Source organism: Nerophis lumbriciformis, linkage group LG12, assembly GCF_033978685.3.
Source record: "Nerophis lumbriciformis linkage group LG12, RoL_Nlum_v2.1, whole genome shotgun sequence".
Taxonomy (NCBI): domain Eukaryota; kingdom Metazoa; phylum Chordata; class Actinopteri; order Syngnathiformes; family Syngnathidae; genus Nerophis; species Nerophis lumbriciformis.
Window position 1 is genome coordinate 34621103 of NC_084559.2, and position 23865 is coordinate 34644967.

Here is a 23865-nt window from a genome sequence, read left to right on the forward strand (position 1 = left end):
TGGGGATAGGTTGATTGGCAACACTAAATGGTCCCTAGTGTGTGAATGTGAGTGTGAATGTTGTCTGTCTATCTGTGTTGGCCCTGTGATGAGGTGGTGACTTGTCCAGGGTGTACCCCGCCTTCCGCCCGAACGCAGCTGAGATAGGCTCCAGCGACCCCAAAAAGGGACAAGCGGTAGAAAATGGATTGATGGAACTGAATTACCTTTCCAGTTGACCTATGAAGTCACACTAGGATTTGTGTATCCTTGCAACTTGTTTTAACTGATCTCCGCTGTAATATTGGCACAGATTACACATATTATGTCTCTAATGGCTATGTTGATGTTATATAACAGAGAGCATCAAGACATTATCTTAGATGGCGCTACCTACATGATGCTACTACCAAGAATGTATCGGGTCGGATGCAAAGAAAGGTGGCGAAAGGTTTTTTTTCCAAAGGAATTTTTGGACGAAAATCATGGAAGCAAAACTTTTGAATGTCTTAAAGTTAATTCAAAAGGTGTCCTTGGATTTATGGAAGGAGTTTTAAATCCAAAAGGTAAAGACCGTTAGTTCCCCGACTGATATCCAAAAGAAGGTTGCTAATGTTCTGGACTATCTTGCCCGTTGTGGGGAAAGTTAATCAGTTGGCTTGCACAAATGCAGCGTGAAGAGGTTTGTGTACGCTTTATTATTTGCCTTTAAAATACCTTCTTCATTATCTTCATATCATTCGTATTTTGTTCGGGAGTTCGAATTAAGCCGGCATTTTACATTTCCCTAGCTACCTTAAATAAGACTGTTTCTTTTCTTCTAACATATAAAAAAAGAGAGATATGTTCTCATCTTTTAAATTGTGAAAGAAATCATTACAATTTTTGCTGTTTTTATTGAATGGTATCAATCAATCAAAGTTTATTTATATAACCCTTAATCACAAATGTCTCAAAGGGCTGCACAAGCCACAACGACATCCTCGGCTCAGTTTTCTTCGGCGCACACACACACACTCGAGAGAGAGAGCTGGTTTCCAATCGCATTATCCAGGTGTGTTTGTCCGACTTTTCAAAAGCCGAACACGATCAGATTAAGGTGTTTCCATGGGTTTTAGGAGGCTTATTAAGAGTCGAACTATTTGAGAAATCAGACTAATTTAGTGCATGGACACATACTCATTGAGTCTGCTGCTACAGCTTCATTATCCTGTAAGAAAATTAAACACACACCGAACAATTTTGAAATATATAATAATAATAATAATGATGTTAGTTCAATTACAAGACCAACATTTGCAATTTTGACATTGTTTTAAATGCTCCCTATGCCCTGTCAATATAATGAGTATATATGATGATATCCTGTAATTATATGTCAAAGTATGTATAACATATGTAAATATAATGTGCAACCCATATGTTTACATTATAACATCTTACTTCCTATTCCAGTAATAGTTATACTAACTATACTTATCTATTGCTAAAAAATGTCTACATAGCAGCACTAAAAGCTAGTTTATGAGCGTGCAAGCTAATATCAATGATTAATGTCCATTTTCTCTTGCAGAATAATGTTTTTAGTAATAAAATACATTCAAGCACTTGTTTTTTGCAGCCAAAGTAAAACAACTATTTCAGATGAATATGCCAGAATGTCTTGAGTATTTCAAAATGATTCTGACAATAATTACTCTGAAATTGACTAAGATGTATTACCATTAAACATAAATGTTGTATACTTTTTTTTTAATGATTGTTGCTACATTCTGTTACAAATAAACACCTCGGTCTACATGTTGAGTCTGTCTCTCACTAGCAAATGTGCTGCTGCAGCTTGCTAGCTGAATAGATGCTGTAGTGTAAAACACAAAATGGCACAAATGTCATCTCTGCATGCATTGTAACACTTAAGTACTTTTTTTTAACCTTCAAATTGCATTTATTGATGAATAAAACATTGATATTGGAAAGAAATTAGCCTGCAATCATATTCCATCCATCCATCCATTTCTACCACTTATTCCCTTCGGGGTCGCGGGGGGCGCTGGAGCCTATCTCAGCTACAATTGGGCGGAAGGCGGGGTACACCCTGGACAAGTCGCCACCTCATCGCAGGGCCAACACAGATAGACAGACAACATTCATACTCTCATTCACACACTAGGGCCAATTTAGTGTTGCCAATCAACCTATCCCCAGGTGCATGTCTTTGGAAGTGGGAGGAAGCCGGAGTACCCGGAGGGAACCCACGCAGTCATGGGGAGAACATGCAAACTCCACACAGAAAGATCCCAAGCCCGGGATTGAACTCAGGACTACTCAGGACCTTCGTATTGTGAGGCAGATGCACTAACCCCTCATGTGATGGACCCGAGTGGTGGAATATTAAAATCTAGTAAAATTTTGCTTAAAACAAATGTAAATATTAAGAACCCAATGTAGTGAGAGCAACCGTCCCAAAATAAGGAAAGATAATGATGCTCATTTACAATTTATTCAATACAAATTAAAAATACAGTCAAGTGGATAACACTAAAAATACCAATTGGTAAACAATAATATAGGTGAGGGTACAGCCACGACAGGCGTGGTCAGTGTCCTGGCTCCGCTCACTTCCACGGCGTCCTCCTGCACACAAATTAAATCGGAGGCAGGCCACGGGGACAAAATAATCTAAACGTAGACGCTCTCAGGGCTGACGTCACACTTACACGCAAGGCCTCTGCTGTAGTTCCGCGTAGAAATATCTAGTACGCCCACTCTCCTCACCAGTCTCCGGTGGAACCTACGTGGCCGTACACGTCCCGTCTCGCCCCGCCTCTTGGTCTCTCCCGGGAGTCACCGCAGGTCTCTGGGTCCCAACTGCTCCTGGCCACAGGACCACACAGCCAGCGTACAACGCACAAGCCCGCAAGCCCGCAAGCCCGCAAGCCCACAGCCAAAGGCAGTTTAATCACCCCCACATATCCACAATCCACGACACTTACTTCGGAGGCAGAGTTTCCTCTGCCCCTGCGTGTTGTGGGCTTCTTGGGGTTCACTCCGGTAGCTTGCGGATCTGCTGCGTAGTCCTGGATTCCTTCCCAGCCTGCGGGCGTCCACCCGGACGCTCTTGGCAAAACCTGTTGATACTCTCCGGTCGCTAGTGATGGGTCCGGCAACACCGATGCATCGCCGCATGCGTCGAGCTCATAGAGCGAAACCCTGTGTTGGTGCTAGTACCGCTTTTAGAAAGTCACGTGACCGATCATGAGCTGTTTTGGTCACGTGACCGATACGCGAACTGTGTCGCACTGACGCCTCCTCTGTGCCCTGTGAGCGGGTCTTTTCTACAGCTGGAGAAATAATAACTAAGAAGAGAAAGCGTCTAAAATTGAATACGTTGGAAAACCTTTTTTTTTTAAAATAAAAATGTGTAAAAAAAAATAAAAAAATTTCCAGGTCCACAAGCATCCTCATTCACAACACGTTCTCTTAGATTTCCATGTTATGATACATGTTCACATTATTTATTGACTGTATCTAAAAAGACAAAACATATATTTTTATTTAAATGAAGTTATGAAATAATCCTAAATGAAATACAATGACTTGGTTTATATTATTGTATATACTAGGTCAGTGGTTCTCAACCTTTTTTCAGCAATGTACCCCCTGTGATTTTTTTTTAAATTCAAGTACCCACTAATCAGAGCAAAGCATTTTTGGTTGAAAAAAAAAGATAAAGAAGTAAAATACAGCACTATGTCATCAGTTTCTGATTTATTAAATTGTATAACAGTGCAAAATATTGCTCATTTGTAGTGGTCTTTCTTGAACTATTTGGAAAAAAAGATATAAAAATAACTAAAAACTTGTTGAAAAATAAACAAGTGATTCAATTATAAATAAAGATTTCTACACATAGAAGTAATCATCAATTTAAAGTGCCCTCTTTGGGGATTGTATTAGAGATCCATCTGGATTCATGAACTTAATTCTAAACATTTCTTCACAAAAAAAAAAAATCTTTAACATCAATATTTATGGAACATGTCCACAAAAAATCTAGCTGTCAACACTGAATATTGCATTGTTGCATTTCTTTTCACAGTTCTTTTTGACAGACATTTTAGTGACAAACCTGAGCTTGTACTTCACTGAGTTTATGAACTTACATTCATATTTTGTTGAAGTATTATTCAATAAATATATTTATAAAGGATTTTTGAATTGTTGCTATTTTTAGAATATTTAAAAAAAATCTCACGTACCCCTTGGCATACCTTCAAGTGCCCCCAGGGGTACGCGTACCCCCATTTGAGAACCACTGTACTAGGTCATAAAATCAGTGTCAGTTGAGTCGGTCCATAGGTTGCCTGTAGGGATTTTTAATGTCCAGCAGATGTCAGTATTTAGTGACACAGTATCGACACAGTATCAATACAGTTTTGCAATGTGTCGAAACGCTTCATGACGCCTCATCAACCCATCACTACCGGTCGCTCTTCCTTCCGGTCGCTTCCTCCTGTCGCTTCTTCCTGCTGTCGCTTCCCTCGATCCTTGCCTGTTCTTTCCTTTTAAATGTGCAGTCTTAATGCTCCACAGGTGAGTCTAATTTCAGGTGCCGTTCGATTGGGCACCTTGGTTGCTAGGGGCAACAAGCTAAAAGGGGCAACGTCTTAAAATGCCAGCAAAGTCCACAAGGGGTAAAAACATGCAATTAAAAAGACAATCAAATTCCAAAGTGTAAAAACATGCAATTAAAAATACAATCAATTCCTAAAGTGCAAAAACATGCAATTAAAATCCACAGCAATAAAAACACTAAGACATACATGGCAATGAAACATAAAAAAATAAAATCCCCTACTTGTGTCCCATCACAAACACACTAACACAGTGCCACCTCCTCCTCTGCAGCAGCCTCTCCATGTGCCTGTCGTGGCTGTAAATATGTTCTGATTGCATCACATCACAAATAGCATCCATTATTTCCTTTAAATAATAGCTTACATGGGAGCCAAATGAGCCAATAGCCGAGGTTACAATAAAACAAGTTTAAGTGTGGGTTACCAACTTTTTCAACCTTTGGGAATTTCTGGAATTTCTGCTTTTCAGATTTTGCTTATTTACTTTCTGTTTTCTTCAGAAGTTCAACCAATTGAGCTTATATTATATATGTCTGTTGAGTAAATGTGATCTCATTGTTATTAATGCTGTTTCTGTGTATCATGAGAAGAGAGGCTTGCCGTTGTTGTTATGCGCCTTCAATAGGTTATATACGGTAGTGCAGGTTCATCCGCGCTATCGTCACGTGATCTCTTCCGGTTCACTTCGCGTGAGAGAATGTGAGACACACACAAAAAAAGTTCGATGGAGTTGTGTTCTATTTTCCACAGTTACCGATGTTTTGTTTCCCGGTGCTGTGAGGCTTTGTACTGAACCATCCTTAAAATAAACCATCATCTTTCATATGTATACAACTGGAGTATTCATTGAAGATGAGTGAAGAAAGAGGAAACCCAACAGGTTATGGGAGGAAGATGGCAGCGCCTGATCTTCGATGGAGACGAGGACAACTACGAACTTTGGGAAGTAAAATTTCTTGGTCACATGAGACTTGAACGTTTAAAGGACACAATACTTTCCTCTGGTGAGGTGGACCCAGAGAAAAATGCAGAATGCTTTGCAGAGCTAATCCAGTTCCTAGACGACAAAAGTCTGTCGTTGGTGATGAGAGACGCTGCTGACGATGGTCGCAAAGCACTACAAATTTTACGGCGCCATTATGCCAGTGATAGTAAGCCAAGAATTATTTCCCTGTACAGCGAATTGTGTTCCCTGAAGAAAGACTCAAAAGAAACTATTACAGACTGCATCATTAGAGCCGCAAAGATAGTGACTGCTTTAAGAAATACAAAGCAAGTAATAAGCAATGAGTTGAGCATTGCTATGGTTCTGCGGGGCCTACCGGAACCATACAAACCATTCGTCATTCACATGACACAGAGCAACGATGAAGTGACTTTTGTGGAGTTCAAGAGCAAACTACGAAGCTACGAAGAGACAGAGAAATTTGAACACAAACCAAAATCAGACAACGTAATGAAAGTGGACATAGCGTCAGCGACCTGTTATGGATGTGGGAATCGTGGATATTTCGCGAAAAATTGTCCCCACAAAACAACACCAAAGTGGTGCAACTACCACCGAAGCACAACACATACAGACGCGACGTGCAGAAGAAAAACCAAGCCTGACTCTGCTAAACAAACTATGGAGAAAGAAGAAGATTCAAAGGAAATTGGCACCTCCTTTGTGTTCCAAGCCAGTCATTTGGTGCTTCCAGACGGCATCAAACAAAATGGACTGATGGTGGACTGTGGGGCGACGTCACACATAATCACTGAGAAGAGCAAATTCACACGATTTGATGAGACTTTTAACCCAAACAAACACTACATGGAGTTGGCCGATGGAACAAGGAAGAACAACGTGGCGCTGAAGAGAGGCGATGCAGTGGTTCTTCTACGCAACACAGAGGGGAGAAGCGTCCCCGTCACACTGAAGAACGCCTTGTTCATCCTAACCTACCCACAAGACTTCATGTCGGTGAAAGCAGCCACGACTAATGGAGCTCAAGTGATCTTCGGAGAAGGACAAAACCGGCTCATCACGAAAGAAGGAAACACCTTCAAGATAGAAGTACACGAGAGACTGTACTACCTCAAAACGGTAAACCATCAAAAACCATATGATGACTCTGTGCATGACATGATGTCAAAAGACAAAGTGAATCTATGTTGTGATGTGAAAACATGGCACGAGATCTTGGGGCACTGCAATGTGAATGATGTGTTGAAGCTTCAAAATGTTGTGACAGGCATGACAGTTACAGGAGATGCAAAGATAGAATGTGACATTTGTACACAAGGAAAATTCACTAACACTAGGAACAAATTACCTGATGTCAAAGCTAGTGCACCCCTAGAGCTGGTGCACACTGACCTGGCCGGTCCCATTGACCCCATTGGATTAGATGGGCATAAATATTCAGTCTCATTTACTGATGATTATTCAGGGGCAGTATTTGTTTACTTCTTGAAAAATAAGAGTGAAACTACCCTTGCGACAGAGAAGTTCATTGCAGACGTTTCCCCATATGGCAACGTAAAATGTATGCGCTCAGATAATGGAACTGAGTTCACTGGAAACGATTTTCAAACACTTTTGAGAGAGAAAGGTATCAGACATGAAACCTCGTCACCTTATTCTCCTCATCAAAACGGTACAGCTGAAAGACAGTGGCGAACACTCTTTGAAATGGCAAGGTGTATGCTACTAGAAAAAGAGTTACCAAAAACATTATGGCCTTATGCTGTTCAAAGTGCCGCCCACATTCGGAACACATGTTACAATGACAGAACAAAGAACACATCATATTTCATGCTAACTGGAAAGAAGCCCAACATTTCAAAAATGTGGGTGTTTGGCTCGGAGTGTTACGCATACACTCACAGTCACAAGAAACTTGAACCAAGGTGTGAGAAAGGAGTATTTGTGGGCTATAGTAAAAATAGTCCAGCATACTTGGTCTATGATCCACAGTCAAGAAAGGTGTCAAAACACAGACTGGTAAAATTCACCAAAAAGAACACTGCAGAAAAAGAGACACAAACAAATGCATATGACTTGGAAATCCCAGATTGCGAAAGCAATGAAACCAAACTACCTGACACTGTATCAGAAAAATCAGTGAGCATCGAAAATCAAACTGTAGCTCAAAATGATGTTGATAACCAAACACAAACTCTGGAAGTAGAGGAGGATGTGGTGTTAGATGATGCCACAACTAACACAGAGACTAGAACAGAACAAAGAGGTTGTTACCCAAAGAGAGAGAGAATTGTTCCTCCAAAATACTTAGAGGAATATGTAACAAACATTGATGATATCAATGAAAGCCATGACGTTATTGATCACTGTTGCAGGGCAGTGTGTGGAGTCCCACAGACGTATAAAGACACCCTGATGTCATCAGAGGCAGCCAGCTGGGAAAAAGCCATGAAAGACGAGTTGGCATCTCTCAAAGAAAATGACACATTTGAACTAACAACATTACCAAAAGGGAAAAATACAGTAGGCGGAAAGTGGGTTTATGCCCTCAAAGAAAACACAGAGAAAGGACAGCTTTTCAAAGCTAGATATGTTGCCAAAGGATACAGTCAAACTGAAGGTATAGATTATCAAGAAACATTTGCACCAACCACAGACATTACTTCTGTGCGTGCATTGATGCAAATAGCTGTCCAAAATGACCTCACCATCCACCAGATGGATGTGAAAACGGCATATTTACATGCCCCCATTGATGAAGAGATATACCTAGAACAACCAGAAGGTTTTCGGAAAACATCGGACACAGGTGAAAAACTAGTATTTAGGTTGAAGAAATCAATCTATGGCCTAAAACAATCAGGAAGAAATTGGTACAAACTTCTAAATGACCATTTAGAGCAAAACAATTTCAAAAGAAACCTATCTGATCATTGTGTCTACCGAAAACAAACAGAAAATGAAACAGTCATTGTTATCATCTGGGTGGACGACCTGATCATTGCTGCAAGTGGCAAAGAAGCATTTGAGCAATTCAAAGACATAATGAAAGCCAAATTCAACATGAAAGACCTGGGTAAGATATCTTATTTCCTGGGTATTCATTTTGAACAGAAACAGAATGAAATCAAATTGGATCAAAAGATGTACATGCAAAAGGTGCTTGAAAGATTTGGCATGTCAGAATGCAAACCTAGAAGCACTCCTTCTAAACAGAAAGTAGAACTGGGCACTACAAATAAAAATGAGTGTGACACTACCGAGGTGGTAAACCCCAAAGAATACCGTGAAATCATTGGTAGCTTGATCTAAGCCATGACCTGCACCAGACCAGATATCAGCTGGATTGTTGGTAGGTTATCACAAACATTGGCAAAGCCAACAGCACAGGATCTAGTTGCTGCCAAACATGTGCTAAGGTATCTCAAGGGTACACATGACTTTGAACTAAGTTTCAAGAAAAGTGAGGAAGGCCTCAACCTGATTGCATTTAGCGATTCAGACTGGGCATCATCAGTGGAAGACCGACACAGCACTTGTGGATATTGTTTCGGTCTAACAAAACAAGGTCCAGCTATATCCTGGAAATCAAAGAAACAACCAACAGTTGCATTGTCAACTTGTGAAGCTGAATATATTGGCTTATCCACCACTACACGAGAAAGTATTTATATCACCCAACTGTTGAGTGGCATGGACAAATGTTTGTACGATTGTACAACAATTCATGGAGACAATCAAGGGGCTCTTTTGTTGAGCAAAAATCCAGTTAATAGACAGAGGTCCAAACATATTGATGTCAAATATAATTTCATTCGTGAGGCACTCACTGAAGGGAAAATTTCATTAGTCTACTGTCCTACAGAAGACATGGTTGCAGACATCTTAACAAAACCTACTACAAGAGCCAAGATTGACAAATTCAAATTATTTTTTTTGGAAACTAATGTGTTTCACTGTTTCATGGTCATGAGATCAAGGTGGGGTGTTGAGTAAATGTGATCTTATTGTTATTAATGCTGTTTCTGTGTATTATGAGAAGAGAGGCTTGCTGTTGTTGTTATGCGCCTCCAATAGGTTATATACGGTAGTGCAGGTTCATCCGCGCTATCGTCATGTGATCTCTTCCGGTTCACTTCGCGCGAGAGAATGTGAGACACACACAGAAAAAGTTTGATGGAGTTGTGTTCTATTTTCCACAGTTACCGATGTTTTGTTTCCCGGTGCTGTGAGGCACTGTACTGAACCATCCTTAAAATAAACCATCATCTTTCATATATATACAACTGGAGTATTCATTGAAGATGAGTGAAGAAAGAGGAAACCCAACAATGTCCTTGAATGGGAATAACATCAACAACAGCCTGATGCTGGTAGCCTATATAAGAAAAGTCATGATGCCAACGCTAAAAATGAATTGGCTAAATGTACATACGTACCTCTGCTTTCAGGCCGTGTTTCCTCCTCCTCCTTCCTTCACTTTATAGGCCGCACCAGATAACTTCAATGTCCTACTTTTCGTAGTAAAATATGATCAATTAAATAAAATTGCTCCATTAGCCTCCTTCGATCGTGAGAAGATGAGACGTCACCCTCCACCCGCAGTTTCAACAGGTTCATGGCGCAGGTGGCAGGTAGCAAAGACGTCACGTCATATGTTAGATTGATTTTTGTTTAAGAAAACATTCCAATTAAGTGTACAGAGTTCACATTATACAAACATTTCTATTTACATATTTTCATTGTTTTTTAATTATTTTTTTTTACACTCTGCAATTTGGATGGCACCCCAGGTGGCAGCCTGTTTTGCTCTGGTCCTTGTTAGCGAGCAATAAACTGTTTTTTTACAAAGAGTTTTATCATTGGAGGACGAGGAATAGCTAAACATGCCACACTACGCACCATAAAATGATACAAAAAAGCATAGCTAACTGCTAAGCTAGAGCTCTTGAAAAAGAAAAGAGTGGGCGGATTGATAGAAATATTTTCAGTAACGATATCTATTAGTATATTGTCGACACTATAGTGATTAGAATGATGTTTTTATTGTCTCAAAAACGTTTTTGTTTTGTTTTTTAATGTTTACAATATCAGGAAGTAAGTGGCAATTGTAGTTTTTTGCCTTTGTTTAGCTGTTTAATATACATTAGCTCAGTGTTTTTCAACCTTTATTGAGCCAAGGCACATTTTTTTCATTGAAACAATTCTGAGGCACACCACAAGCAGAAATCATTAAAAATTGAAACTCAGTAGCCAATATCAACAATAAAAAGCCGTTCTCGCAATTGTTTGATATTAATTTAAACCATAACCAAGCATGCCTCACTATAGCTCTTGTCTCAAAGTAGGTCTACTGTCACGACCTGTCACATCACGCCTTGAATTATTTTGAGTTTTTTGGTGTTTTTCTGTGTGCAGTGTTTTAGTCCTTGTCTTGTCTTGGTGTTTTTTCCTGTTTTGTTGGTATTTTCCTGTTGCAGTTTCATGTCTTTGTTGAGCGCTGTTCTCCACACCTGCTTTGTTTTCGCAATCAAGACTATTAAAGTTGTGCGGACGCTTTTCTTCTTTGTGGGGACATTGTCGATTGTGATGTCATGTTCGGATGTACTTTGTGGACGCCATATCTGCTCCACACGCTGTAAGTCTTTGCTGTCATCCAGCATTTTGTGTTTTGTTTACGTTACAGCCAATTCAGTTTTAGTTTCGTTTTGCAAAGCCATGCCTAAGCTTCAATGCCTTTTCTTAGGGGCACTCACCTTTTGTCTATTTTTGGTTTAAGCATTAGATACCTTTTTACCTGCACGCTGCCTCCTGTCCCCGACATCTGCAAAGCAATTAGCTACCTGCTGCCACTTACTGATATGGGAGAGTATAGCATGGTTACTCTGCCAAGCTTTAAACAGTACAGACACTCAACAACGGCACATTATTTACGGATTACAATTACTTGTGTGCAAAAAATATTTTTAACCCGATTCGGTGAAATTACATAATCTCCCCCGGCACACCAGACGGTATCTCACGGCACACTAGTGTGCACAGTGGTTGAAAAACACTACATTAGGTAATACAAGAGAATCATCTACCGTAAATATTAATTGATAATTTTACACAGCCACCCCCATGTTTTCGTGGGATTACAGCTGTTATCAAAAAATTTATCATTTTATGACCAATACTGCCCCCTAACTACTTGGTATTGGATCGGTACTCAAATTTGTAGTATCAACCAAAAATAATGGCGTTACATGTATACAATTACAATATGATACATAACATATTTTCTCACTGTTTCTCATTATAGTGTGTTGTTGATGTCAGTTAGTTTAGTTAGTTAGCAACATAATTCAAAAAGTTATACTGGAGGTGAATTTTGATGATTTTTTTAGGAAATGTCAACAACGGGATAAGCAACAAGTGATTCGATTTTGGGGGTGATCCGGATCTTTACTACTACGTTACCTTACGTCAGGCCTATTCAACTGGCGACCAGCGGGCCACATTCGGCCCGCCAAACTTGGATGGATCATGTATGCAGTACTCCCGCCACCCCGTAGGGGGCAAAAGCGAGGCATATGTGTCACAGTGAAAGCTGTGGGGTGAGTAGAAGAAGATTACTCATTCGAACCTGGAAAAAAATCCAAATAAATTGCAAAAATCCTACTTTTAACAACGACTGGACAACAAAATATGAATGTTCTAATTACTTTAGTCTTTATTTAAAGGGACAATGCACAAATAAGTATGTTCTGCACCAGATTATAGCTAAATAGCTCATTTCCGTCTGCAGTCCCTGGTTAAAATTAAAAATATAGAAAAACACGCAATAAAATTATAACAATAACATTACTGTTGTTGTCAGACAACAATAACAAACAATAACAGGAGGAGGTAATTATTGTGCCAGTGCAAAACGACGAGAAGGATCGACAGGTACGGTAGCTGACAGACAGAGTGGCTGAACTGGAACAGTACTCTATAATGAAGGATGTAATCGTGACCAGGCTCCACTTTAAACTCCCCTCATATGCTCTGGCGCTAGCCACCAACGATGGGGGAAAGCCCAGGGAACTGGAAGTCAGCTCCACAGAGCGGCAGGAAGCCACGTTCATTAAGTCAAAGGAGATATAACTGGACATGTAGGACATAGAAGCTTGCCATCCACTCTAAAGAAAGAAAGACGGATCCACATCAGTAATAATCCCACTTAGACTTAGGTTTGTAAACCCAAAATACAAACTTGCACTACTAAAAAGGAAAGAAAGTCGAAAGGATCAAAAGTGTATATAAATGAAAATTTTACGAAAAATAACGCTGACATTGCTAGGAAGGCGCGCAACTTCAAATTCAAAATTCAGCAAGCTTGGACCACAAATTGCTAAATATTTATCAAACTAAATTGAACACCTGAAGAAACAAGGGTAATGGTCATCAGGAATATGGAAAAACTGGATAAATATCAGTAATTACAAACAACATTAGCACATCCATGGCGCATACACGCAAGACTGAATCAAACATGGAGTTAGAAACTTTTCACTGCATAGACCAAAAAAAGACACACTTGAAAAATGATAGTGATCCAGATACAAATTTATTTTCGAATAGCTAAAATAATTGTTTATATTACACGGACCGAAAATACCCTACCAACATTAAATGCAACAATAAACGGTCAAGTATTCCAATAATACAACAATATGAAGCATTTTTTGGGACAGTTCAACAAGCCATAGTGATGGCTATAATAGATCACAGACGCAAAAAACAAGTACAAAAAGTATAAGTACAAGCTAACGAATATATTACAAACCCGTAGGAAAGAAAATTACAGTCAATTATTAGATAACAACATGAGAGCAAGTTTGAGCAACATCTTAAATGTTATAAGAAATGGTGCTCAAAAGGTTTACTCTCTATACTTTCTAGACAAACATTTAAAAAAATGACATTATGATCAAAGTAGTTGAACACTTTAATAACTACTTCGCAAACATTGGAACAAATCTGGAACAAAGAGATCCAAATGTAGAGGATGGGTCAGTGGAGAACTTGAATGACACTATAGAGAGAAATCCCAACTCAATGTTCCTCAAAAATTTGACAATAGAGGAAATGATCCAAATGGTAAAGAAATGTAAATCTAAGACCTCAAATGATTGTCACAAAATAGATATGAAAATAACAAAAGTTATTGAAGAAATTTCAGAACCTTTAACGTATATCTATCATTTCAAACAGGCACATTCTGTCATGTCTGTGTGATCATGTTTTGTTTTAGTCATGTTTTGTTTTGTATAGTTATTGGACTCTTTAGTTTCTGTTTACGCTCCATTGTTTTTGTTTCCATGACTACCCATTAGTTTTCACCTGTCCTCGTCACGCACCTGTCTCACGCTTTGCACTCGCACACCTGTCACTAATCATGTCACTGCTATTTAAGCCTGTCTGTTTCTGTTGTTCGTCCTGGTGACATTATCCTTTCTAACTCTGTTTACCGCTGTCATTATCATGCCCTGCTTATTCCATAGTGTTTGCTTCATGCCATGCCATGTAAGTTTTTGTTCTGCTCTTGTCACAATAAGTGTTTATCAGTTTCACGTCCATAGTTTTGCCTTAGTCCTAGTTTTTGTTTTCTTAGCTAAGTTTATCTCCGCCTGTGAGCGCGCCTTTTGTTTGTACCCCTTTTTGTAGTTTGTTAGTGTTAAAATAAAAGATGTCACTACCTTCACGCCATGTCCGGTCCAAGTTCACTTGCATCTCGGGAAAACAACCACTCCATAGTCCACGTTCTGACACATTCCAAATCAATATGAGAATAGCAAAAGTTGTACCGATTCATAAAACCGGAGACAAACACCAATTTACAAACCATAGACCTCTTTCTTTACTTCCACAAATTTCCAATATCATAGAAAAACTATTCAATAACAGATTGGATGAATTCATAAACACAAGTGGAACACTTGTGGGGAAACAATTCAGATACCGAGCAAACATTTCAACATTGATGCCATTTATCAAAATAACTGAAGAAAATGACCAATGCAATATATGGTAAACAGTGTGCAGCAGCAGTATCTATGGACCTAACACACAATCTAACACAATCAATCATAATTTTTTAATACAATACAACGGTATGGCACAAGATGATTGGTCTTAAATTGGATAAAAAGCTACCTAAGTTACCTAACTAACAGAAAGCAATACATAAAGCTAGACAAATATCCGTTTGTACATCAACAGAGCTACATATATCTTGTGGCGTTCCCCAGGGATCAAAACTAACCAACATTTTTCAATATCTATACAAACGACATCTATAAAGCTACAAAAGACTTAGTTAGTAATATTTGCAGAGGACACAACTGTGTTTTGTTCAGGTGAGAACACACAGAAGCTAATATCTCAGTGTAACTAAAATAATGCTATTTGGTAACAGCAGAAAAGAAGGTCAAACACAAATAAAAATAGACAGAGCAGATATTGAAAGAGTAGAAACAAAATTCTGGGTGCAATAACAGACGATAAAATGAATAAAATATACAACATTAAGTGGAAAAAAAATATTTAAATGATGAATAAAGTAAACTATGTTCTGGACATAAAAATCAGTCCATATTCTCTACTGCTCGTTAGTGTTACCATATCTGAGGTATTGTGTAGAAATACGGGGAAATAACTAAGGAAGTGCATTAAATTCACTAATTGTGTAACAAAAACAGATCAGTCAGAATAATACATAATGTTGGATATAGAGAACAAACAAACCCTTTATTTATTGAATTAAAAAATAATTAAATTCAATGATTTAGTGTGTTTGCATACAGCTAGAATTATGCACAGTGCAAATAACCTGCTACCCATAAATGTACAACCATTATTCTCAAGAAAAGAGGAGAAATATAACCTTAGAGAAAAATGTAATTTAAAATATTTGTACGTACAACACTTAAGACCTTTAGTATATCTGTGTGTGGAATAAAATATGGAATGAATTAAGCAAATAAATCAAACAATGTACTAATATGATCCAGTTTTAGAGTCAATTTAAACTGGGAGTGTTCACAAAGTACAAGGAAGAATAATTTTGATAAACATCCTAAAGCTTATTGAACATGAGATACCAACCTATATCCATCCATCCATCCATCCATTTTCTACTGTTATTATTCCCATTGTGGGAATAATAACTGACTTAACTGTCCATCAAGAGAACTGTTGTATTTCATTGATATAAATGTTGTTACACATTGAGAACAGGAAGTGAAGTTATGTGTTAGTAATAGCAACGGATTGGAAAAAAGGGGTAGGATTAAATAAACTTTGCTTCTTTTTGCTCCTTTTTGGATATGTTGTAAAGAGAAATGAGAATGTGTCAATTGTATGATATATCATATTGTGACTGCATCCATGTTCGAAAAAAACTTAACCAAACTTAAACTAAACTTTAACCAAACCAAGGCTCTGTGTGTGTTCTAGCTCCTGGCCTTCACCCACAGAGACAAAACGAGTGGATGACGGACTAGAGCGTTCACTCTATATTTTATTAATATTGTTCATTTGCACACAGGTGGGCCGATTAACGTGAGCTTCCCAGGAAGACTCACCTTCGCCAAGGTTGAGCAGAAATACCCACAGGTGGAACTCGGTGGACACTACCGCCCGCATGACTGCCGAGCGAGGCACCGCACGGCCATTATCATCCCATACAGGAACCGCGAGCGCCACCTAAAGTACTTGCTCTACAACCTGCATCCTTTCCTGCAGCGGCAGCAGCTTGATTACCGCATCTACATCATTAACCAGGTCTGACACGTACATACACTGTTACTTCTCTACGTCTGTGTACATATGCATGGAACGATAGCAAGGGTTAGGGGTTAGGGCTCAATTTGAATTTTCTCTACTTCTTCTACTTGACCCTCTCCCTTGGCTCTAGCATCTAGTACCATGACGAAGTATTGCAAATACACCCCTTTGCATACGGACGTCGATTAAAGGCCTACTGAAACCCACTACTACCGACCACGCAGTCTGATAGTTTATATATCAATGATGAAATCTTAACATTGCAACACATGCCAATACGGCCGGGTTAGCTTACTAAAGTGCAATTTTAAATTTTGCGCGAAATATCCTGCTGATAACGTCTCGGTATGATGACGTCTGCGCGTGACGTCACGGATTGTAGAGGACATTTTGGGACAGCATGGTGGCCAGATATTAAGTCGTCCGTTTTCATCGCAAAATTCCACAGTATTCTGGACATCTGTGTTGGTGAATCTTTTGCAATTTGTTCAATGAACAATAGAGACAGCAAAGAAGAAAGCTGTAGGTGGGAAGCGGTGTATTGCGGGCGGCTGCAGCAACACAAACACAGCCGGTGTTTCATTGTTTACATTCCCAAAAGATGACAGTCAAGCTTTACCATTGGCCTGTGGAGAACTGGGACAACAGAGACTCTTACCAGGAGGACTTTGAGTTGGATACGCAGACACGGTACCGTGAGTACGCATGCAGCTGCGGCTTCCAAACATTTAATCGCTTGCCCGTACGTGCGTGCCGCTATGTGCATGTCACGTACGTAACTTTGGGGACTTTGGGGAAATATATGTGCTGTATGAACTTTGGGGAGGTGAACGGTACTTTGGGCTGTGGGATTGAGTGTTTTGTGCAGGTGTTTGAGTTGTATTGTCGGGTTGTATGGACGGGAGGGAGGAGGTGTTTGTTATGCGGGATTCATTTGTGGCATATTAAATATAAGCCTGGTTGTGTTGTGGCTAATAGAGTATATATACTGTATGTCTTGTGATTATTTACTGTTTTAGTCATTCCCAGCTGAATATCAGGTCCCACCCGCCTCTCACAGCATTTTCCCTATCTGAATCGCTCCCACTGCCCTCTAGTCCTTCACTCTCACTTTCCTCATCCACAAATCGTTCATCCTCGCTCAAATTAATGGGGAAATCGTCGCTTTCTCGGTCCGAATCGCTCTCGCTGCTGGTGGCCATGATTGTAAACAATGTGCAGATGTGAGGAGCTCCACAACCTGTGATGTCACGCTACTCGTCTGCTACTTCCAGTACAGGCAAGGCTTTTTTTATCAGCAACCAAAAGTTGCGAACTTTATCGTCAATGTTGTCTACTAAATCCTTTCAGCAAAAATATGGCAATATTGCAAAATGATCAAGTATGACACATGGAATGGACCTGCTATCCCCGTATAAATAAGAAAATCGCATTTCAGTAGGCCTTTAAGTCTCGCTACGTCATCAACCCTCACTGTTTGACAGCAGTGGCGTAAGGCAGATGCCACAAATGTTTGTTTACTTTTAAGATGCTGTCACATGCAATGCTTTGCTTGTACGTTTTTTTCGGCAAAATATGCAAGTGCTGGCACAACAGCTTGCGTTATGTAAAATGTGTTTCATTTGTGTTTGAAGCCAATATTTACGTGCAGAAGCAGAGGTTTGAAGTTTTGTCGTTATTATGAAAACCATTAATTACGAGTATTACTTATTTGTACGCATCTTTTGGTCTGCCATCTTTCTCCTCGCACTCAGTAGTGTAAGGAGGTCTGCGAGCTCACTTTTCCCACGCCTCTTGTTTGAAGTGAACGCACAAAACCAAGGAGGGAGGGCAAAAACATGGGCAGAGGAGGGGTATTCGAACTGAGACTATATTTCATTCTACATTTAAAACACTTTATGTGGTCTAGATCAGGGGTTCTTAACCATTTTGACTTCCTGGCCTAACTTTTTTCACTACAGAGGGGTCCGGAGCCGACTCAAACATTAACAATGAATTAGTAATCTAACCTATTTACAGTTCACCAGTTAAACTTTGTCAAATGAAATAAAAGCATGTGTTATTCTATCACAAAGATTATTATCAATGCTTAGGTCAGGCTGATTACACAATAAATACTAAATCAGATACACTGCAAAAGAAGGCACTCATAAAAACTGATGAATAATAAATGTGCACACAAGTACACAGTGCTAAATTCTAACTAAAATAATAATAATATACATGTTTCTTAAATAAACAGTCAATACAATTAAAGTGCAAATGAATATACAGTTTCACCACTTTAGTCATGATTTTTGCGCTCAAGACACTTCACTGTGACTTTAACTCCTGACTTCTTCTGTTTGTCTGATATTGTCATGACTGCCACAAGTGTGTATTGGATATGCTTTGGCGTAGATTTTGCTCCACAGTCACTTTTATAACCCGTTTTTTGACTCTGTCTGCAAGATGATCTTTTCTGTAGGCGATTGCAAGTAAAAACATGCCCTACACACTCCAAAAGTATCATAATATATATATTTTAAAAATGTACACTGATAAAAAAGATACCTGGAAGTCATTGCCGCTATATATTTCGAGACAACGTCGAAAATAAACTTTATAAACATTATACAGATTTACCCGGTCACAGCATTAGGTACATTGGCACACTCTGCGGACGTTTCAGAGAGTCCATAAACAAAGCAACATTTATGTCACTGCATATCGCCGTTAGTGTTTTTATGTGCATGCCACAATTAGATGAAATGAATACTTTGTCCTAGCTTTGTTGTGTGGTACCTCACAGCCTGAAGCAGAGGGGGAGGAGTTTCTTCTATTTGGCTGAGGCTTGACTTAATGTCTAAATAAGACATCTCTTGCGCTGTGCTCGCTGGCACCATCACGGGAAATGCAGTTCACTTCTCAAATCACCCCATTTAAGAGCGCCAGAAAAAAACTACATAGACAGGTGTACTCCAAGTTCTTGTTCGATACGGTCAAATACCACGACTTTATTGCCAGTGGTCTGAAACTGAAATACTGCGATATTTACAATACTGTTACGTCCTTAATAATTAGTAATTGTGAACAATATTTATGTTCTGTGGAGACCAAGGGATGTCCGTCCAGGGCTTGTGCAAGGAGAAATGTGTCGAGGGGAACTAGGGGAATCCCAGCTTGTCGGGCAAACTCCCGATCGAGGAAGTTTTTGTCGGCTCCAGAGTCCAAGTAGGCCCCCACTGTCAGCGTCCTTGAGTTCCAGGACAAGGTCGCCGGGAAGAGTATTCCAGGATCTCTCTTCATAGAGGGTACAGCTGTATGGCTCCCAGGATCCCCCTTGCTGGTGAGCCTGAACTTTTGGCTGCAGTATAGGCAGAGGCGCGGCCTGAATCTCCTCTCCTGTTCTTCGGTCGCCAGGCTCCATCGGCTCCACAACTGCTGCTGTCGCCGTAGGCGGGGGAAATGACTGTCCCGTGGCTCTGATGTCGGCAGGTCGGGGCTGGGGTGTCGGAGATACGCTAGCGGATGTTTGAGCTCTCTCCGCTGCGTGTTCCAAGAGTCTTTGATCAAAGAGCAGCGCAGGTCAATGAGCTTGCGGCAAGAAAAGGGTCGGTCCCGGAGCAAGCCATCGCTCAGGCCTCTCCTGTAGGCGTTCTGAAGCACCTTGTCTCCCCTTTTGTTGTCTGCCGCCGAGGTGCGGAACTCAAGGGTGTAAGCTGCCACTGAGCGGAAGCCCTGTTGGATGGTGTGCAGTCTTGCGGAAGCGTCCCCTCCATCTGCTGGTTGATCGAACACCGCTCGAAATTCCACCCGAAAAGCAGCATAATTCGAGTCCAGCCCCAAAGTCTTATCCACGGCTGCCTTGGCCCACCTCAAGGCCGGTCCTGAAAGTAACGTAAAAATGAACGCTATCTTGGCTCCATCGGATGCATAGCGGTATGGAGAGAGGCGTCCTGAGGTCCGTGTCCAAAGTGGGGGTCGAGGGTCAAGGGAGGCAGTCAGAGTCCAGAGGGGGATCCAGGGAATTGAGGCGCACAGCTCACTTCCAAGGCGACGTAGGATAAACTGTGGGAACAAGGGAAACGCAGGAACAAGTGAGCACAAGGGGCAGAGGAATATGGAGAGCAAACACAGGAGAGGAGCCAGAGACGCGAAGCTTACTGTCAGACAGAGAACTACGTTCCAGCACTGGATCGTCGGCTGCGTTGGTCTTTATGCTGTCGAGCCTCATTAGATCCAAGTGCGTTGATGGTAGATTCAAACAAAATGGGTTGAACGCTTGCCTCTGCCGCAGGTAATCGCTGTTCCTCTTGCCTAAACGCCGCACTGAGTTGCAGGACAGGGAGGCGATATCAGGAGCACCAAAACAAGCTCGCCAGTAAGCATCTAGCTTACCAGTTGTTCGCCTTTGTTTGCTCTCCGAGCCACAACAATGACGGCTGTCTGCTTTGTTGCTAATCATATTTGGATGATTACAATCCGAACACTTAGTTCAGTTAGTTCTGAACCAGTTGTAGTTCTAGAGTAGTTATTAGTAGCCAGCGAGAAGGTATGTTTTTGAAGTGACCGATTGTAAACACAGGTCACAACACCAAAAGTATATTACCCGAAGGAGAGTGGCTAGAGGATAGAGTTGCCAAACGTTTTCTGACTTCTTTGCATGCATGATATAGAATTTTACATTTTTCAATGACAATAATGTTTGTAAATGTTCTACTAAAAAAATAAAAAATGATGTGGTACATTACATGGAAAAACAAAAAGACAGCAAAAATAGGTTGGTAGTTAAGAATAAATCTAAAGGTAAAATATAGTGTATAAATGCAGGAAATGTAGTCTTGATTTTCAAAATGATCTTTCAGGGGTTTGCCTGGCAGCACTTTGTACTGATGGAAAGGTTCCTATCTTTTTCTCAAAGGGTGCTCACATCCCTGCACTTGTTATTTGGGATCTTAGTAGATCAGGCCTGTGTATTATTATGGTTGTAGTTTTCAGTGATGTACCACTGTAGTATTAAATGTAAAATATCATAATTGTCTTCTCCAACGTACTGTTCCTAATGCAGGCTGGGAACTACACATTTAACAAGGCTCGGCTGATGAACGCCGGCTTCTGGGAGGTCATGCAAGAGGAGGAATGGGAGTGTATCTTTTTCCACGATGTGGACCTCATTCCCGAGGATGACCGCAACAACTACTTGTGCGGATCCAATCCCAAACACTTCTCCGTTGCCGTCAACAAGTTTGACTACAAGTGAGTTGTGTCTCGTCTGTGTACGTAACCTAAGTACATTTTTGACTGGGTAACACCTTTTTAACTGTGTTGCCCCTCTAGACTTCCGTACCAAGCATGCTTCGGAGGAGTGACTGCTTTCACGCCTCTTCAATACCGCAAAATTAACGGTTTTCCCAACAACTACTGGGGTTGGGGTGGCGAGGACGATGACATTGGGCTCAGGTGAGACGTTTGACAGACAACTTAGACTCTGACGGATAGGACGGTCCTCCTAGTGTCAAACCACAGTCCTCGTAAAACTTTAATTTTTGCCTTGACACTTCTGACTTTTGTCTTCTCAGGGTCTCTTTGGCGGGAATGCACGTCATACGTCCGTCCATGGAGGTGGGACGCTACAAAATGATTAAACACAAGCGGGACAAAGGCAACGAAAAAAACAATTTGAGGTAGACTGTTGGATTTCTTTGATAGGGACGTTTAATGTAGGGGTGTCCTGATACAACTTTTTCACTTTTGATACGATACCGATATTGGAACCTTGAGTGATTCGGTTAAGCCCATCACCCAGTAAATTGAATGATGTCCGCATCATTCAATTTACATGTTTGTTTCCTGGATAATTCCTAATATGCTTCTGCCTTGGATACTTTTAATGTGTAAGTAATAATCAACTTCAATTATTTGATACTTGTTTATATTGACATATGTAGTGTTTTAAACTGCAATATTATTTAACTGAGAATGTTTTAGCTTGTGTGCTATCGTGTGCTTAGTTGTTGTGTTGCTGCTTGCTCCTAATAGCTTACAACCAACCATGTTTACATTTTGTAAACTAAAATGGTATATGGGTTATACTTGTATGGCGATTTTCTACCTTCAAGGTACTCAAAGAGCATTGACACTATTTCCACATTCACACATTGATTGCGACAGCACCCATGCAAGGGTGAAGTGTCTTGCTCAAGGACACAAAGGACGTGACTAGGTTGGCGGAAGCCGGGGATCGAACCAGGAACTCTCACGTTGCTGGCACAGCCACTCTACCAACCACCCCATGCAAGAATATACAAAATACAAGAAAAGACCAGCCTTTTGTGCTAATTGGAGGACATTTAGATGCTAACTGAATGTCCAGCTTTGCACGAGTAAACACTCATCAGGACTGCTTGTATCACAGCTTATATCAGAGATTTGAGATGCAAGCCGATGTCATGCGATACTTGTTTTTTGTTGATATTGAACACATATCCAATATTAATCGCCCCCCCCCCTAGTTTAAGCACTCTATGTGGACTAAAGTATTTTATTGTATACTACGTTACACTTACAAGAAGTGATAGGGTTCACACTGACAGTGAGTGTGCCGTCTACTGTGACACACAAGAGTTGAAAATACAAAGAAGGGTCCCAAACAGGAAGTTAAAGGAAACCCAACGTCCAACCTGTCATGTTGATAATGACATGGTATCAGACAAAGATGTGTTTCTTCCCATATCATGACCTTTACTTACTCTTTAGAATCAAATCAACCACTACCAAATAGCTTTATTGTTTCTATTATATTTAATACAGTAAAATTACCAAAATGATTATACTATTCCATTCTTTACATACTTTCTTCAATGTGTGTCTGTTTGATTATACTGGAATATTACTTTATGTTATGTGAACTATTTTACTTTGTTTTTCATATTGGCATGAAGTTTTGTTTCTTTTGTTTTATGGTCAAGGTACAAATATATGTCCGACACACCTGTGATGTGGCAGAAGGACGGGATGAACACAGCAGAGTATGAGGTTCTCTCCCGGGAGCGCCTGCCTCTCTACACCAACATCACAGTCAACGTCGGCACAGAGGCCGGCCTGCATCCACCTTCTGCGATACCGACACAGAGGCCAGCCATGCTCCCAAACCTGTGAAATCATAAAAGGAGCTAATTAAAGGTCCACTAAGACATGTTGTAAATATTAAAGACGTTTTAACTGAAGAAGAGAGTGCTTTTTTGTTTTTTGCAGTTTTGTTGAATCCCTCACAAAAGATGGAAATTCACTTGTGGCGTTATATCAAATGTTAGCATCTGTGTGGCTCAAACTTTAAGACACAAATCTACAACTTACCGCAACACGTTTTCTCTAGTCGGGTGTGAAAATTTTTACTGACACAGGTGACAGGGCATTTTATTAATGGTTCCCCCCTAGTTTCTATGGTAAAAGAAAAGGTGTGTTTGTCCATCCTTGTCTTACGAC

The 23865-nt window shown here is 40.3% G+C and overlaps 1 protein-coding gene across 2 annotated transcripts in view; it reads left to right on the plus strand.

The window, feature by feature from the left end:
* Window positions 1–23590, plus strand: part of LOC133623298 (beta-1,4-galactosyltransferase 4-like) — a 47738-nt gene extending 24148 nt beyond the window's left edge. For both annotated transcript variants that reach the window (XM_061986473.1, XM_061986472.2), the window contains exons 3-7: window positions 16160–16395; window positions 21449–21636; window positions 21718–21840; window positions 21960–22064; window positions 23349–23590. In XM_061986473.1, coding sequence (XP_061842457.1) covers window positions 16160–16395; window positions 21449–21636; window positions 21718–21840; window positions 21960–22064; window positions 23349–23538 — 842 coding nt within the window. In that variant the 3' untranslated portion in view covers window positions 23539–23590. The remainder of the gene's footprint in view (window positions 1–16159; window positions 16396–21448; window positions 21637–21717; window positions 21841–21959; window positions 22065–23348) is intronic.
* Window positions 23591–23865: the final 275 nt, after the last annotated feature.